This window comes from Vulpes vulpes, chromosome 5, assembly GCF_048418805.1.
Source record: "Vulpes vulpes isolate BD-2025 chromosome 5, VulVul3, whole genome shotgun sequence".
NCBI classification, from domain to species: domain Eukaryota; kingdom Metazoa; phylum Chordata; class Mammalia; order Carnivora; family Canidae; genus Vulpes; species Vulpes vulpes.
This window is the reverse complement of record NC_132784.1, coordinates 68,375,070-68,393,313: the sequence shown is the minus strand read 5'-3', so window position 1 is coordinate 68,393,313 and position 18,244 is coordinate 68,375,070. Positions and strand designations below refer to the sequence as shown.

General features: G+C 59.0%; 1 protein-coding gene and 1 long non-coding RNA gene across 11 annotated transcripts in view; one reads left to right on the top strand and one right to left on the bottom strand.

Annotated features, from left to right (window-relative positions):
• ANO1 (anoctamin 1) overlaps positions 1-18,244 on the bottom strand; it is a 158,868-nt gene that overhangs the window by 4,840 nt on the left and 135,784 nt on the right. For all 9 annotated transcript variants that reach the window (XM_072758650.1, XM_072758652.1, XM_072758645.1 and 6 more), the window contains 8 exons: positions 16,680-16,881; positions 16,438-16,549; positions 14,766-14,823; positions 12,860-12,960; positions 12,050-12,195; positions 9,514-9,666; positions 4,159-4,211; positions 2,657-2,841 (listed from right to left, as the gene is read on the bottom strand). In XM_072758650.1, coding sequence (XP_072614751.1) covers positions 2,657-2,841; positions 4,159-4,211; positions 9,514-9,666; positions 12,050-12,195; positions 12,860-12,960; positions 14,766-14,823; positions 16,438-16,549; positions 16,680-16,881 — 1,010 coding nt within the window. The remainder of the gene's footprint in view (positions 1-2,656; positions 2,842-4,158; positions 4,212-9,513; positions 9,667-12,049; positions 12,196-12,859; positions 12,961-14,765; positions 14,824-16,437; positions 16,550-16,679; positions 16,882-18,244) is intronic.
• Positions 1-18,244, top strand: part of LOC140599035 (uncharacterized) — a 41,718-nt gene that overhangs the window by 19,310 nt on the left and 4,164 nt on the right. For both annotated transcript variants that reach the window (XR_012001675.1, XR_012001676.1), the window contains exons 2-3: positions 3,998-4,264; positions 14,620-17,143. This is a non-coding gene — a long non-coding RNA (uncharacterized lncRNA). The remainder of the gene's footprint in view (positions 1-3,997; positions 4,265-14,619; positions 17,144-18,244) is intronic.

The window sequence follows — 18,244 nt, the reverse complement described above, 5'->3', positions numbered from 1 at the left end:
CTGGGCCTCAGTCTGGCATCCCTTCAGTCCTTTTAGTGGCATTTAATGAGCAGCTACTACATTCCAGCTCCCATTTCAGGGGCGGTCACTCAGGAACACACAACAGACAGGGCCCCTCGCCCACAGAGCTTTACTTCTGGAGAGAGCTGCATGGGAGTCTCCAGGGAGCCACTGGGTGCTATGCTGCCAGACCCAGAGATAGGATCGGGCTGGGGACGCGCGCTTGGGTGCCAGCTGCAGAGTGACACAGGACTTGCACAACCTGCTCTCTGATGGGAACAAGCAGCCCCTGTTCTCCCAGCATCAAACGGCATGCACACTGGCTCCTCCCTTTTCTCTCTGCTCACACCCAGCTGTGTTGGGATGCTAGATATGTTTGGGTCAGCTGGCAAACTCCTAGGCATCCCTCAAAGCCCACTTACAGACCTGCCCAGAGGCCACTCCTACCATCTGCACTAACCTCTGTTAGAGATGATCTCACTCTTTCCTTGCTTATCCCTGATACCCAGCCTGCCAGCTCTCCTGGGGATAACGCATGCCTGGGGGCAGCTCTGGGGATCAGATGAGAGGGTGCCCGTCTCAGCACGAGGATAAATGGTAGCCAGCAGCCACGGCAGCTCTCAGTGCTGCTTTGCATCTCCCCACACCCACAGCCGCAGGCTGGGCTGGGTGCTGCACCTCCTGCCGCCAATTCCTGAGAGAGGCAGCTCGCGTGGGTGTGGCTGTCGAAGGCCTGGAGCTCCCAGACCTGCCCTGCAGGATCTTGCCTGGCTGGAGCCCGGATCCCAGGGAGCGGAGTGGTCTGACCTACGGTCTGCTGACTCCAGGGCAGGGGTGGGGGGTGAGTAGACACTTTAAAAATGTCTTTAAAAATGTTGGCCCTGTCTCCCTGGCCTCTCCCCGTGAGTGGCCAGGACCCTGGGCTGATGCATGAGATGGAGCCGCTTCCTTAGCCAACGAACAGTTCTTGGAAACTGAGGCTGACCCTGTAACTACCAACACTGACATTTCAGAGGGAATTTCTAATCAAATGACCACATATCTCCTGCCTTGTTTGTAATTATTCTTCCTCTAAAATGGACCTTTAGCAAAGTAGGTCAAGCCTGTGCACTCCGCCTGGAGCGTGGAGACAATGCAGGAAAGCATTGGCGCTGTGGCAGGAAAGAGGGTCCTGGGTGGGCGCCCAGCGGTGAGGGGGGGCTGCTTGTCTGCGCCAGCTTGGGGTGTGAGTGCATCTGCTGAAGGACAGGGGAGGGTGTCTGGAGCCCCCTCCCTGCGCTTCCAGCTCCCCACACTGTCCCCTCTCCGAGGTGACCACATGGAAGCTGGGAGCAGATCACTCTGGGCCTCCCCTGGGATTGGGGGCCCACTGAAGCACGTGTTGAAGCGTGTGGGTGGGTGGGATCTGGAAAACCGGAGCCGGGTTGTGGTGCAAGCCCTGCCACGTTATGCGCCCTGTCTACCTGCAGCACCTGCTCTAACTCATTCCTCCCCGCACCGTACCTGGTCCCAGAGCAGGTGCTGTCCCTGCCCTGGCGCAGAACAGAACATCGTGTGACCGTGCTGGGGTCACTCAGGGCCAGCAGTGGTGTCAGGGGCACCTGAGCCAGGCAGGTCTGCTCCACTTTTCCAGTGGCTCTGGGTGGCCTGTTCCCCCACTTTTTGGGCCTGTTTTGTCACCACAAGCTGCTTGTTGTTGCCGTGGCACCCCAGACACTAGCAGGCACCCCCACTCCCCATTACTCGGTCAAGGTGACAACTGCACACAAGCAAGTCTAAGGGAACTATGTGTAAAGTAGGAGCAACCAGGCCTCCCCACACACAGGGAGTTACTGGGGTCTTTGTGTCCTGAATCTCAGCCGGATCAGGGCAGCTCATGCTGATTCCCACTTCTGTGCTCTTGCCCACCTCGTCCCGCCCCCTCAGCGGCCCCATGGGGCCCACCCTCCATTACTATCACCCCTTTACACTGATCTGCACCCAGGGCCCTGGACAGCAGGGACCATGTCACTCCTGGCTTCCTAGACCCCGACCCAGGCCGGCACATGTGGAGGATGCATAGGGAACGGCCAGGTCACAGCTCTGCTTCCATCTTTCCTGGGGTGCTCCTTGCATACCCTGAGCGTCTGGCCATCTCAGTTGGTCTGCCCAGCGTCTAGTACCCCTTCCCCGAGTCAGAGCACCCAGTCTCCCTTAGAACCTCTTAGCTCTCTGACCATGACCCCACAACCTGGCACATGACCCAGGTCCAGCCTTTACACCGTGGTAACAGTGCTTCATTTAGGGATGGGCACATGGGCCATGACAGGCCAGGGAGATTCAACCCTGACTTTGGCTGACTCTTGAGAAAGACATTCCCTCACTGCCTGTCAGAACGCAATGCCACCACGGAGAATTCAGGGCTGGGAGGCAGCACCAGAGGGGGGCCTGATGGCAAACTGTGGCCCCTGGTCCAGCCATGCCTGAAGCTATCATGGCTTCTTAATTAAAAGAACTATTAAATCATGTCCTACTGCCACCCCAACTTTTTTTTTTTTTTCTTAAAGCAAGACTGAGCTATTCTCTGACTTGGCCCTGAAAGAATCCTTGTGTGAACTGGGGTGTTCCCAGGAACCCACCAAATGTGTCTTCCAAAAAGAGAAACTGAGAGCCATACCTGCAGATCTGTACCTCGTAGCCCAGGTCCAGGGGGTCATTGGGGGCCGTGCCATTCTGGAAGTCGCTGACGTTGAAGGAGGAGAGGGTGTGGTTGACGAAGCCATGCATGGTCCCGTTCTCGCTGTACATGTAGAGGTACACCAGGCGAGGGATGAAGTCGGATGTGAAGGAGATGACAAATGCCTGGATCAGGGGACAGTGGGGTGAGTGCAGACCCCCAACTGGGTGGGTGAGGCGACACACCCAGAGTGAGCCAGGGCAGCCCTGGCTATGTGATACTCTGCACAAGAGTTGCCAAGGTGAGCAGAATGCTGAGTGAAGAAATGAAAGGTGGAGATACTCCTGGCAGCCTGAGGGTTCTCTGGGTACAGGGAACAGGACACCCTGGGCAGGAAGGCACGGGGACAAATGCTGCCTCTCACTGGCTGCGTGGCCTTGGGCAAGTCACTTAACCTCTCTGTGTGCCTGGTGTACTTGAAAGAGAATGTGGGAATGGAAAGAGCTTTGTAAATGGTGATGCTCTGACTCAGCTCATCCTATTCCAGAGCCATCTTTGGGGACAGTCAGTGTGGTGTCAATACTGGAGCTGGGACTGGGAGCCCAGCAGCCTGTGGTGTGGGGCAGGTCACCCGACCTCCCTGTGCCTTGGTGGTCTCACCTGTACGATGGGCAATGACAGTTCCTTCCCTGAAGGCCTGCAGGTGGAGGGGAGAGGGTCACAGGGCGGTGGCGCTGAGGCCCTCCGGGGATGTCTAATGTTCGCATGCTTGCAGTTCAGCCTTGGCTTTGAAACATGTGTTGGGGACCACTAGACAGCTAAGCCCAGGGCGATCCAGGCCCTGGACGAGTCACATGGGCCTGGATGGGGGCTGCAAGGGAGGCAGAGGGTGGTTCTCCTGACGGAGGGACCACTGCCCTCCGAACCTGCAGGCTCAGGGGTAGGAGAGGCCAGGACAGTGGCACCACGTGGCAGGAAGGTGTGGATGAGGTGCTGGGGAGGAGGGCTGCCGGGGCAGGAGGCAGGTGGGGGAAGCTACGTGTCCCTGTGCGTAGGAGGAGGCTGGCAGGCTCCCCTCTCTTGTCTCTGTTTCTGCACTTCCTGAACCTTTAAGGAATAGGTGTGCATTTTATATAAAGAGAGAAAGCTAACTTTTAAAAAATAACAGCAGAATGATTGCAAGGGGGGAGTTTCTGTCTCTTTCCCTCTCTCTTGCTCTTTCTTGTATATTCTCAGGACTCTAGAGAGGAAGTGGACTTAGGGCCCAGGGCCGGTGTGGTGGAGAATTTTACTCAAGGTTACAGAAGAAGGTCAAGGAGAATTTGCTGTTCCCACCCACAGCTCGTCCCAACTTTCCATAGGACCAAGGGACATGTCTGAACAGGGGATGCTTCCACCAGCCTGGGGCTGCACAGAAGCTTCCCTGGAAGCCGCAGCCCAACCATGTGGCAGCCCAGCCAGCGCATCCATCCAGCAGAGGCCCACCCCCCGATGTCACTTACGTTGATTATGACCGCAAGCTTCCCGACGCCTCTGAGAATATTGTACCAGATTCCTGGGGGAGAAGAGAAGCACAGTTTCAAGATGGCTCTTGCACCTGGCTCTCAGGTGAGCAGGGCCAGTTTGGTCCCCTCCCCGGGGGTCAGATACAAGGTAATAAGGAGATGTTCTGGAGCTCGGGGTTGGGGGTGGGTGGGTCCTGGGTGATGACAGGGCCTCGGCTTGTACCAGCTCAGCAGCAGTTCGTAGGCAAACTGTAGCTTCTAAAGGAGGTGTTTTACATCAGCAGCTCCCTGAGTGGTCCTGAACCCTCTCCTGTGAACCTGTTTGTGCTACTAGCTGGCTTAGATGGAACCTTTCCCTCTGGAGAGACAAAGATTCAATTTGGATGCAGCTCCTAACCAAAAGGGTCCACATAAGGGTAAATGGAGACCAAACCCATGAAGTTTCTGTGTCTTATAACCTGCTACATAGCTCGGGTGCCAGAAGGACAGGCCCTAAAATGTAGGGTTGGGGTCAAAGAGCATTGCCAGGATGCCTGGCTGTGAGGCTGAGGTCACAACCTGAGTATAATGACCTGACAGTGATGAGGTGCAAAACACTTCCTATGGGGTGACCCCATGTAGGCTGCCCCGAGGTCTAGCACTGCACCTAATTACCATGAGCAGAAGGCTCACCACACGGCACCCAGACAAATGTGTGGCCCTCCCCTGGCCTCCCCAGCAGAACGAAGGTAGCAGGGCCCCGGGAGGAAGTGCCTTATCTGAGGTCCCAGAGCAGGCCTGGCCTGTTAGGGCCCCTGCCTGACCCCGTCCAGCCTGGCTGGGCCCTATCAGGCCAGGCACACATCCTGGGCAGTAGTTGGGCTCAGAGTCCTGCCCTGGGTGGTCTCTCTCTGCCCTGGGCCCATCTGAGGTGGGGATAACCAGCACTTCCCAGAATGGGTGGGCAGCAACAAAGGCCTGCTATTAGTGTTTTTATGGAAGAGTGTGGCGGGGTGGGGTTCCTCTATCAGGATGGAGACCACTGCAGGGGAGGGGGGGCTACATATGGGCATTTCTTTCCTGGCAGAGAGCCCTGGGGAGCTACTGAGGCCTGCATCTGCAAAGACAGCAAGAGTACAGGCCCACGAGGCCCCAAAGTGGAGGCCACAGCCTCCTCATCTATGCCAGGATGTGCAGGAAGCAAGAGTGGCCTCCCTGCTTCCTCCCATGGGCAGCCCTGCCACCCCATGGAGCCAGGACCTGAGCCGCAATGAGACGTTACCGGTTCTGTTCGACCTTCCCCACAAGAGCAGTGGTTCTCAATCCTCTATCCTGCTGTAAGAGTGTGGGCAGTCACTCTGGCACCGGGTCCACTCACTCCGTCTGGCTCCCCTCAAGAGAGCCGATGGGGATGCAAGAGAGTTGGCGATGGCCCTAGCAGGGGGGATGCTTCCTTACAAGGTCGGCTTTTCTGCGCTTCCTATCGGGCTGCTCAGAGCTGGGAGCCTCTCTGCAGCCTCCAAGCTCCCCGGAAGGCTGTGAACTGTACATCCTTACTTCTCTCCTGGGTCTTGTGTGGTCTGGCCCTGGGGCTTGGCGCTGCTGGGTCGACATTTGCTAAGCTACTGTGAGAGCGTAAAAAGCCCTTTCCAACCAGACTGTTCGCACCAGAGCAGGGGTTGCAAGATGACAGCCCTTGGGCCACATCCGAGGTCCTGGGTATTTGTAGAGCTTGGCTGCTTGCTGCTTAGAAATACTGACTGGTCTACAGATCAGGATGATGTATTTTTAAAAATCTGGACTTGGTGCTTCAGAAAGAGCCTCACTCCCGTTGACAGGGCTGGCGTGACTCCATGGCTATGGTGATACCCCCTCCAGGCCGTGCTGTGCACTGCAGTTCTGTTCTCTGCAACTGGGATGGAGCCACTAGAGAAAGATCCCAGTCCAGATCCCTGCGCACAGGGGAGGACGTGTCCAGGAGGATGGAGGGTCCACATGGCCTGTGGCATGAGAGCAGTCCTTGGGCATCCCACTCACTCATCACCTGGCCTGCCTGGCCCTGCGGGGTCTGAGTTTGACATCTCCGAGATGGGGCCCAAGGAATGGGTAAGCCCACTGAAGGTCAAGTGTCAGGGCAGAGGGAGCTCTGGGGGAGGCAGTACCCCCTTGAGCACAGCTTGAGGAAATAAAACGGGTCTTCAGCCTGCCCAGGTAACAGGCCAATGGGTTGAGGGAGGTGAGCCTGTGAAGTGGGAGGACCAGGCCAGGAAGGGGTCTGGGCTGGAGAGCTTTCCAGAGCCATGGACGGAGCCCAACATACAGGCCCCAGGAGGTCCGTATGTCCAGGGCCCGAGATCCCTGTGGCACTGCACACCAGAATCATGGGGTCTTGTTCGGAAAATGCAAAACCAGGACCCCAGCCCCAGCCCACAGGCTCAGCCTCTCTTGGGGTCTTCACTCTCCCGCTGGGTTGTTGGGATGCACACTGCAGAGCACGTCATGCGCCGATGAACCCCAGGTACAAGAGGAAAACCTTCAGGCTTCCTTTATGAGAATCTTGAAGGCAGGGGGACCTGTGTTCCTCTTCAAGGCATCCCTGCTGTCCCAGGGGATGCCAAGCTCCATTTCCAAGAACGAGACAGGAAGGTATTTCATCTCACCCGACCACCGCAATGTGCAGGAGCTGCACGCAGGCAAAGGCAGCTCACCGTGAAGGCTCAGAAGCGTAGGCCTGAGAGCAGGAAGCAGGTTCATCTGCTGTCAGAGGTCAGGGCTGGGAAGGGGCAGCCCGGTTCCCACTGGCAGGGAGCTGGGTCCCCACTGTGACTTGCCACACCTCCCCTCCCAGCTGCCCCTGGCGCCCTGGGTGCAGCCACGGGGGCCCTGTGTCCCCTTGGGGCCACACGGATCATGGGAGCAATACAAAGCCCTGTTCAAGGAAAGGTTACAGTGAAAGAAAGGCAGATTATGCCTCCAACCAACCAGACAGGAACCAGGAAGCATGCAGCTGACCCACAAGAACCAGGAAAGAAGGGGCGCCATGGGCAGAAGAAGGCAGATGTGCATCCCGGCCTCACCGGGTTAGGAAGGACGATGCCCGTGACAGGCGCAGGGGGCCGGGAGGTGCCTGGGGCGCTCCCCTCTGCCCTGGGGGGGGGGTTTGCTGGTTTCAGGACGAGGCGCAGGGGAAGCAGGCCTCTGCCAAGCAAAGGAAGCCAAAGCAAACACCCACCCACGGCGGACTTGCCTAGGGCCTCTGGGCACTGGAGAATCAGGCCTTTGTCAAGGAGAAGTGACACACTCTCGTCTTTGCTGCCACTGGGCACGGGGTTCCAGAATCCCCAAGGGCTGTCCGGGGAGTGCCTGGCCAGCTGCCCCAGCCACCTGCTTCCTGTCGGGCCTCTGGTGTGCACTGTAAGCTTTTCCGGGCAAACCCTCTCGTCATGGAGGTGTTGCAGGAATGGGTGACCCCGAGTGAGCGGTGGGGGGCTGCTTGGGGACTCCGGGTCCAGCTCAGCCCTGGTCACCACCGGGCCTTGGTCTTCCCATTGGGAAAATGGGAGCGAGGATTTGCCTAAACCTCCTCTAGAGTCAAGTCCTCCTCCTCCTTCTTTGGAGGACTTTGGAGGGCTTGACTTTGAAAGTCCCAGGAAGCGATTGAGGCCAGGCACGGTCCTCTGGGGTTCACCCTGAGAGCAGGGAGTGACAAGCTTACAGGAGCTGCGTGCAATGCCATCTTCACCTGGAGAGGGGATTTGTGAATGTGGCCTATGGCCCAAACTCAGGACACTCAGCCTTGGGTGAGAAGGATCCCCTCCCGGCCCACGGAAACCATAATGTTTATTCTGGTCCTGCACAGACACCCCGAGCTAAGCTCTGACCTGGGACAGCAGCAAACCCCGGAGTGTGGTGTGTGGGGCAAGGGGCTCACCCCACAGCCAGGGCTGAGTAGGACCCGGCTAGAAGGGATATCAGAGGCCAATTAATTCGGGGGCTTTTAAAACCTCTTAAAATCACAAGCAAAATCTTATGGGGATGTTCAGCTGGGAGGGCATCTGTTGGCTGAGTCTCTGCCGACTGTCTGGGCTGTCCAGACGGGTGACAGACAGGAGACAGACGGACCTGTATATTTGAGCCCCAGCTCTGACCTCTCCCTAGGGAGCCCCAAGGTTTCTGGCCCGCCCTAAAGCCAGGCCCTGAAGGAGTCCCCACAGATGCCACGATGCAAACCCTGGCTGCGGGGAGCCAGAGAGAAGCATGGACACGTGCGACATGTGGCCAATGACACTTTCAGACGGTTTTAACCCTGGAGAGTGCACAACTGGAAGACACTGGAGCCCATGCTCTCCGGAGGTGGTGCTGGAGGGTGGTGAGCAGGGCTGGGCCACCAGGGCCACCAGGGGCCAGGGCAGACATGGCCTGAGCAGCCCCACGATCACAGGCGGGGAGGGATGGCTGAGGGGCATTTCTGACAAGGAGGAGCCAGCGCCAAGGGTGGGAGAAGCCTCCACCTCTCAGCCAGATGACATCTGCCCTGCTGACGCCCTATCACCCTGGCATCCTGTCCACGTCTTGGGAGAAGGACAAATAATGCGCCTAACACGTCATTCCATCTTTGTTTCTTCCACCGACGAGTGTGGATGGGCTGTTCTAACTAAAATCGTGTCAAGAAGGACTTCAAACCGACGTATTTCCCCATCTCATTTCGGGATAAAATAGAAACTTTTTTGCTTTCACCTGGAAAACTGGGTCCTGGTTTAAGTAAGTGGACTCACTTTGAGATGTTCATCCTCTCTGGGGACACCTCTGACTACCAGAAGGTTAGCGGTCACGCTCCCCGTGAGTGCACTGACCCTCATCCCCACCTCACCTGCGGGACGATGAGGAAGCCCTCACTCATGGGGGGCTGGAACCCCCTTGGCCCCGACCCTCCAGCCAAGCCACACCGTGCTCATCCTGCACTGTTGGGAGGGCTCCTTTCTCCTCCCTTTCCTGTTCATGGACGTTGAATGACTGCATGATATGCGCATGGAAAGGAACCCCCTCAGTCTCGAACACTGGCCTCCCACACGTCAGTTCTGAGAGCTCTGGGGCCACCCGGACAGGCCAGGGTGGGGTGCTGAGGACCTCTGAGAGCACGTGCACCTTGGGGACCCCTCGTGTAGGTGGCTGTCGAGATATTCAGACACCTATGACACTGATGCTTTCCAGAATGTTCTCTCAGGATGGAGACGTTGGTGTGGGGGTGTGAAGGAGCCCATGGGGATCCCGTGCCCGACCTCAGTCTGCTGGCTCTGGATTGAGCTTCTGGGGAGCAGGACACCCCCATCGAACCCAGTGTGTGCTCAGAGCACTTTCCTGAGACTCACTCACCGATGTCTTTGGCTCTGACAGCCACTGGCCTTCGGAGCTCAGTGATGAACTTTTTGGCGTCCAGGCGGATCTCGATGATGTTATTCAGCAGTGCGAACAACGGGGCCAGGGGGAAGGACGCAACAAACAAGGTGACAAAGCCAAACTGGATGACTGCAAGGAGAGTGGGATGGTCAGGACGCCGCTGTGCCCCAGGGCGAGGCCCCACAGTAGGACCCAGGGCGAGACCCCATGGCGGGGACCCCATACCCCACCATAAGCTGAACACATGAGCCGGGTGGGGTCTGGCTGGCTCCCTGCATCTGACATGCCCTCTGCACCTTTATAAGAGTAGCCCCAGGGATGCACCTGCCGAGACACCAGGTGACCCAGGGCCAAAGGGGGGCTGTGGGGAAGGTTCCAAATTTTGTTCTCAACCCCAGCATTGACTCCTGAACAATGAGCATGTAGTCACTTATCATACATCTAATCTTAGACCATCATCAGAGGTGGGGAGACGGCCCCGTGAGCACGAAGCCTCAGCCTCGGCGACCCCACGTGGGGCCGGCAAGGGCCTTGGGCGGGGCTCCTGTGCCTGAGCAGTTGGAGGTTCCTGGGATGCAGGGATCCCGCCAGCCTCACTGCGTGTCCAAGAGCCCCCATCGACCCCTTCCGTCGGGCTCCTGGGAGCCGTGCGGGGCCCACTGTCCAGGACAACCTGTCCCCTCTTGGACAATTCTCATCGTCACCAGGCTGGCACCAGGGCTCGGGCCTTGGATGCTGCGGGGAGCACAGAGCCGGCTCCCGGGAGAGGTCAGGTAAAGGTTGCAGAGCAGAACCACATGGGGGAGGCTGGTTCAGGAACCGTACAGTCTGTCCCGGGGCTCCCGCTGCCAGGTGGTAAACAAGGAAGCGGACAGAATGTCACTGTGTGCCTGGCAGGCTGAGTGTGGCCATTGTTAGAGCCGCCAGTGGGGCTCCATGGGAGCCTCCATGTGGGAGCGGGGATGCTGGCTTCCCGCTCACCCCGTGGGCCTCTGTGGACCTCCGGGGGCTGCTTCCATGGATGCAGTCTTGTCTGAAGACGGCTTTGTGGGGGGACGGAGATTCGGATAAGCTCGACTGGGCTCCTCAGAGGCCACTGAGGCCTGAGACTGTAGGGTCCTCACATCGAGTGACGCTGACTCTTGTTGTGTGGACAGGCTCAGAGGCAGGGCAGGGGGCTCCACAGCTGCCCTCCTCTTCAGTCTCAGGCACCGTGTGCTCCAAGCGCCCAGCAGAGTCGGTCCTCAAGGAGGAGACCAGCAGTGGGCGTGGCGGAGAACGTGCTAGCAGCAGGGTGCAGCGTGCGTCACAGGGTGGGCTACGTCCTGCACGGGCAGGGGCCTGTCCCAGGGGTCTCACCATGCCCAGCAGGAACGTGGGCACAGCCTCCAGCTGCTGCAGAAATGGTTGTCTGGGGAAGCATCCATCTGGGTGCCTGTCGTCCCACTGGCCTCAGGCAGGTGGGGTGGGGGGGCCCTCCTCCTGGACCCCAGGGTGACACCACACAGCCTGGGAGGGAGCAGGCCCTCGGGGGTCCATGGGGGTGAGGGGGCTGCCTGCCCACCTCCCATTCACCTTGGATTTCATCCCAGGAGAAAACAATGTCATCTGAACACAGCTCTGTTTCCATTTCTCAAGGCTTTAAGAGTTTTTTCCTCCTGAGTCAACAGCAAGGTGCTCTTGAACAATCATCTGGGACGCTGTGACTTCTACAGACCTGCTGGGCCAGCAGGAGGGACGTGCTCATGGGGCCACCCTGCCCCTCGACACTCAGAGCTGTCCGTGGTTTGCTCAAGTGTTTGTTAAAAGTGCAAGGTCCCACGTCCCACCCTGCACAGACCAGGAGTGGGCTCCAGAGCTGGCATTTAAAATGTGCTGTCCCTGGAGGCTGGGGGGCCCTACATGTTGGGATCCCTCTGCACGTGTCTATTCATGTGTCTGTTCACTCTGCAAACGTGTACTGAGAACCCACGATACACTTGGATCTATTCTACGTTCTATAGATGGTGGCTGGTGATGAGAATCGGAGCAGGAGGAAGGGCAGAGGGTCACAGTGGTACAGGGGAGGGGCTGCTCCTTTGAAACGCTGTGGTCAGGGAGACCCCGTGGTGGAGGACATCCTGAGCACAGCTCTGGAGAAAGGGAGAGAGTGAGTCATGCAGGTATGAGGAGGAGAGCATTCCAGGCAGGGCACAGCTAGTGCAAAGGCCCTGTGGCAGGTATGAACTCTGGGTGTTTGGGCAACAGCACGGAGGCCAGTGTGGCTGGAATGGCAGGAGGAGGTGAGGAGAGGGAGGAGGTGGGGTTGGGGGGCTCCAGGCAGCCTTGTGAGCTGCACCTGTTTTTTTCCTCTGCTTTACTAGTGCACCCCACTGAGAGTCACGTGCCACCTCTGGGCATCCTCCTGCCCAGTGACACAGCTGCTGGAGACAAGGCTCCATTCCTGGGTACCTCCCGAGCACCTGCCCTGTGCACCTGCCCTGAGGACAGGACCCCACCGGCCACCACTCACTCATCTCCATGTACTCTGGGGTGAGGCCCGCAAAGGGCTCCAGCGTGTAGTCCACCTCGTAGCGCTGCTTCCGCTTCACGTACTCATCATGGTCAGATGGACTCTGGCGCCTCAGCCTCAGATAGCGGATGAACTTTTTCATTTTCCTGAGGGAAACACGAGGTCGCTTCAGTTTGGTGTGGGGAAGATGGGTTTGGGCGCTAAGGACTGTCACCTCCAAACTGGTGTTTCTTATTCTCTGAGCCAAGCCAGGGCTTCTCTGTCACTGATTGCCTGAGCCCTTCCCCTGCAGGGTCAGGGGTCAAGTGTTATCTTGGTTTTTGACACAAGGAGACAGGTGCAGGGAGGGCAAACAGGGTCAGGGCTGAGCTGTGCCCCAGCAGACGCTGTGGGCGGGGGGCAGAGAGCAGATCACAGAAAATCATCCCACACGTCCCTGATTCCAGAGGGAGGGCTGCCTTGCAGGGGGAACAGGACATGGACCTCAAAGGGCACAAGGTAAGGACGCCGAACCTCTAGGCGCTCCATCTACTGACCACAGGGGCCGGCATGCATGTTCGAGGGTACCTGTCAGCACCCCGAGGCCTCAGCCTGTGGTGGAGCAGGGCTACATCCGGGCCCCCATCCTCTCCTTGTCCACCATGGGGTGGCTATGCCCTGCCTTCCCCTTTGTCCTCACCCCGACTCTGCTCCTGTGCCCCATCTGGCCCAGGTCCTATATCACCTGTCACCCAGAGTACCACTCTCCGGGCGCCCCAGGGCCCCATCTCCCCCTTGCGCCCCTTGGCCCCCAGGCCGGATGTTACTCACGGGATGCCAATCTCAAACAGGTTGTTCTGGATGAGCTGCTTGCCCAGCATGATGATGCTGAGCTGGATACAGAGCTCCATCAGGCAGCCCCCCGGGGCACACTGTGGGATAGACAACAGGTACATCAAACCCTGCCCTGCCCATTGTGGATGTCTGGAGAGGTGACCCTAGCCACTGGCAAGGGGAGCTCAGCCCTTGTGCTGTGGGCTGAATGCATCCCCCACAAAGACACGTCTCCATCCTAACCCCCGGTACTACAGGACATGGCCTTAGTCGGAAAAGGGTCTTTGCAGGTGTGGCCGAGTTAAGCTGAGGTCATATTGGAACAGGGTGGGCCCCGAGGGAGTGGCTGATGTCCTCATAAGAAGAGAAGACACACAAGACACAGAGGAGAGGAGGCCATATAAGGACAGAGGCAGAGGCTGGAGGGACCCGGTCAGAAGCAAGGCACGCCAAGGATGCCGGGAGCCCCCAGAAGGCAGGAGCCAGGCCTGAAGGACCCTCCTCCGAGCCTTCGAGGGGAGCACAGCCCTGCTGGCTTCTTGGTTTTGGACTTCTGGCCTCAGAACCATCCCAGGATACCTGTCTCTAGACTATTTTGTTACAGCGGGCCCAGGAAGCTAATGCACCTTGTCTCCAGGCTGTCAGGGCTGGAATATGGCGTGGGGAGGGATGCACTGTCAGGGAGTGGGCACTGATGGGGCTGGACTTAGGGGCTCCTCCTCCTCCACCTCCTCGTCCCCCAGGGCCAGGACCGTTCCCATGCACTGCTGCCTATCTGCAGGCCCTGCACGGCCGTGGCAGCCTGTGGCCTATGCTGTTGGGGAAAACACGTGGTGAGGCAGCTGGCCACCCCTCTGAGGCCTAATATCCCTGTCCTCAGTGGGCTTGCACCCCCTGCCTGAGGCTGGTCATAGGCAGGCATGTGATAGGCCAGAAGTGTAACCTGCCCAAGTGAAGGGAGCTCAAGGGGCCCCAGGTGACCCTCTGGGGCATAGCTGACCCCTCTATGGGCCCAGAACAAGACTTTTTATACTGTTATCACAGGTCATATGTCAGAGGGCCATCATTTCATTAAAAAAAATGATGTTCTTTGCTTTATTCCTTTTTACAAAGGCATTTCCCCAATTTCTCCAACCATTAAAGAATTTGGCATGGCATCATTTACGGAAAGGCCAAAATCCTACAATGCAAGAGCACTTCATGGGCTTTTTGCAAACATCTGTCACTGTGGGTGAGGCCCATGACTTGGGATGTTTGGGGGCCGGTACTCAGGGGCTTGAACCCCTTGGCTGTGCTCCAGGCAGCCAGATCACCTTGTACCTGAAGCCCACTCCAATCCTCTCTACCCCATTTCACATGGTCTTTATCAGAAGACCCACCCTTTGTTTTCTAGTAAGCTGATTCATCCTGGCTGTTGGAAACGCTGACCAGGGTCCCTGCTCCTGAGACCTGAGCCCCCGGCAGCCTTGAAGCTCCCGCTTGCTCCAATGGAGCAGGTCCAGGGGCCGGCACGCTCACCAGCCCCACCGTGGCTGGAGGAGCTGAGCAGAAGCCAAAATTCACCAGCACCGATTCAGAGGGAGAGAGGTGGGCATTTCTACGTTAAGGTCACAGAATGAAGCTGAGATCTGTTTAGTCCTCATTAATCCACGTTAACCAAAGAGAAACATATTCGCCATCTCATAGAAAAAGGAAAAAACTCCAAACGGGTATTATTCTTTTGCTTTGGGGACTCTGAAAAGACTTTCTTCTTTTAGGTTGACCCTATGTGGATGCATCAAATAAGATCAGAGCCCCAGCGGCCGGGCAGCAGAAAAGGAGGGAAACGCTGCTCAATAACATCTGCTTGCACCGGGTCTGCTGTGTGGACGGACTAGGAAAGCAGCATGGGACACGCGCTTACCTCCTCCATCCGGAAAGAACGGAAAATGTAGACATAGTCGCCTGGGCGCCCGACGAACCTGCAACGAGTGGGGGCATTGGCAAGGAAGGGTCAGCGCGGGGAGACTGGGGCAGGGCTGCAGCCCGCCTCGAGTGGCCCACAGCTGGCAGCTGAGCCACGACCCCTGGGGTGTGCTGTGGTGGCACCTTCCACAGACTCTCAAACTCCAGAGGTGTTATAAGAGGTCCAGGCAGGGAGTGTGCCCCTGCACCAGCGGGAAGCACCAGGCTGGCTGAGGCTGTGCTTTCTACCTGCACCTGTGGCCCCGACCCCCTTGAGCCACCTTGCCCTACTGTGGGAGCTCCTGGAGCTCGCTGCCTGGGGCCCTGCTGCCTGGGGTCCCTGCTGTCTGGGGCCCTGCTGTCTGGGGTCCCTGCTGCCCTGAGGCCCTGCTGTCTGGGGTCCCTGCTGTCTGGGGCCCTGCTGTCTGGGGTCCCTGCTGCCCGGGGCCCTGCTGTCTGGGGTCCCTGCTGCCCTGAGGCCCTGCTGTCTGGGGTCCCTGTCTGGGGTCCCTGCTGCCTGAGGCCTCTATTGTCTGGGGTCCCTGCTGCCTGGGGCCCTGCTGTCTGGGGTCCCTGCTGCCTGAGGCCCTGCTGTCTGGGGTCCCTGCTGCCCTGAGGCCCTGCTGTCTGGGGTCCCTGTCTGGGGTCCCTGCTGCCTGAGGCCTCTATTGTCTGGGGTCCCTGCTGCCTGGGGCCCTGCTGTCTGGGGTCCCTGCTGCCCTGAGTCCCTGCTGTCTGGGGCCCTACTGCCTGGGGCCCTGCTGTCGGGGTCCCTGCTGCCTGGGGCCCTGCTGTCTGGGGTCCCTGCTGCCTGAGGCCCCTGCTGTCTGGGGTCCCTGCTGCCTGAGGCCCCTGCTGTCTGGGGTCCCTGCTGCCCGGGTCCCTGCTGTCTGGGGTCCCTGCTGCCTGGGGCCCTGCTGTCTGGGGTCCCTGCTGCCCTGAGGCCCTACTGCCTGGGGCCCTGCTGTCTGGGGTCCCTGCTGCCCTGAGGCCCTACTGCCTAGGGCCCTGCTGTCTGGGGTCCCTGCTGCCCTGAGGCCCTACTGCCTAGGGCCCTGCTGTCTGGGGTCCCTGCTGCCCTGAGGCCCGGCTGTCTGGGGTCCCTGTTGCCTGGGGTCCCTGCTTCTGGGGCCCCTGCTGCCTGGGGCCTTGCTGTTTGGGGTCCTTGCTCTCTGGGGTCCCTTCTGCCTGGGGCCCTGCTGTCTGGAGTCCCTGTTGCCCTGAGGCCCTGCTGTCTGTGGTCCTTGTTGTCTAGGGTCCTGCTGTCTGAGGTCCTATTGTCTGAGGTCCCCATTGTCCAGGGTCCTGCTGCTCTGCGTTCCCACTGTCCAGGGTCCTGCTGCCCTGGGTCCTGCTGCCCTGGGGTCCCCACTGTCAGGGGCCCTGCTGCCTTGGGTCCCCACTGTTTGAAGTCCTGCTGCCCTGGGTCCCCACTGTCCGGGGTCCCCATTGCTCCGGTCCCACCATAGATGCCAGGCCTCTCCATGAACTCAGGGGCAGTGGGATCCATACCACAAGCTCTGCCCCGGGCCCAGGGCCTCCCACCTGCAGGGAGACGGGCGGAGAGCCTTCTATGGAACCGAAGGAACACGGTGGGAAAGGCAGTGAGTTTCAGTAACTGACATCCCTACCTGCCTTTGAAGAAAGCCACGTAAAAGATAGGAGTGTAGGAATTCACGAACTTTAGCAGGAAAGCTTTGAAGATCAGCCTCTCCTCGAAGCTCTTCTCCGTCTTTGGAACCTCTAGGAAGAGCAAGATGCACGTGACCCTTTACTCCACTCTCATGGGATGAAGCTCAGTGACCAGCCCAGTGACCAGCCCAGGGCCCTGCAGCAGGAAGGTGGCCATGGTCACCCTGGGATGCACACTCACCGATCTTGGTGAGCCACCGGGCTATGCACCCGTAGACCTCGTCCAGCAGGATGATGACCACCAGGTTGATGATGACAGCAGTGGCTGTGACGGTGACCCGGATGTTGGACCGCACGGATGGGGAGGAGTTCATGGCTAAGGCAGCGGCCGTGGAGATCCTGTAGATGATGACTCCCAGGACGATGGCGAAGGTCACTGCAATCTGCAGAGTGAGGAGGGCCGTCGGGTCCCATCAGACCCCAGCCCCCCCATCTCCCCAGCCCAGCTCCTGCCCAGCCTGCAGCAGTTTGGCTTCAATATAGCTGAGCTCTTGTCACTCCCTCAACGTCAGGGATCTGTGGTGCTAAATCCTCATAGATGGATGAATGAGAGGTTGGTTTCTGTTTGATGGAAGAGGACGCTGAAGTTCAGAGAGGTTAACTCACCAGGCCAGGTCACCCAGCTCAGGAGCTGAGATTGTCCAGGTGAGCCCACTGAGCCTGACACTCAGGAGATCTCTGCTGCCACCTGCCCCAGGGCACCACACCTTCTTTCCTGCCCATTGACCCCAAAAGGGCACAAGGGGGCTGAAACCCAAAGGGCTGGCCTGGCTGGTGTGAGTCAGCCACTCTGGGGGAGAGGGCTTCTCCCCATAATGTGGGTGGCCTGAGTGGAAGCAGTGCTGCCCAGAGGAGGGTGGGCGGGGGGCAGTCCGACCCACGGGGGGGCAGTGCTGCAGGCCTGGCTGGGACAGTTTGGGATGCTTCTCCCAACATCTCCATGAGCCACCCACACACCTGGCTTGTGGATCATTTGGGCAAACCCTCTGAGGGACCAGAACATTCCATAAAACTCGGGCCGGTGGCTGCCTGGGAGACTGGGGTGGGCGCTGGCTAGGATAGTGAGTTTATTCTGTGTGGGGTGGTCTGTCTGTTTGGGTTTCTCTTCCTTTTCCTCAAAGGCCCTAACACACTGGAGACGACCCTGTCCTCACGCTGTCCTGCACTGCGTGTGGATGTAGGGAGATCCCAACCTCCAGGATGCACTGAGGAGGGAGGGGGGCTGTGCCCGGCTGTCACCCACGCCTGACTCCACCTGCGGGCCACGCTTCGTGCCCTTCCATTCCCCTGTGTGACCCGTGTCCCTTCCTCCCACTCGGGGTGTGGAGGGCAGGCTGTGCCCTGCTAGGATGGTCCCTCACGGCTCCCAGGACACTCCTGCAGTGGCACGGGCTGTGCTGTATGTCTCAGGTCACAGCTTGGAAAGGCCCCCGGGGAGCCTGCAGCTGTCAGAAATCTAGGAAAGCTCCTATTTTCTACTTTGGGCTGGTAGTTCCACTTCTGCACACATCTGTGGGTGCCCGACAGGGACTACACCCCGCTCAGGAAGCTCTGGCAGCCCACGCCACACCCTGACCACACTCCCTGGGCAGCTCCGGGAATGAGGGCTTTCCTTGGAAACTCCCTCGCTGCTGCCAAGTGGCCCCTCCCAGGGGAAGGCACCGCCCTGGCCTCCAAGGCAGCCTTGTGCCAGCGCGTGGAGGTGCAGACGGGAGGCTGGCCTGCAGGGTGACTCAGGGAGGAGGG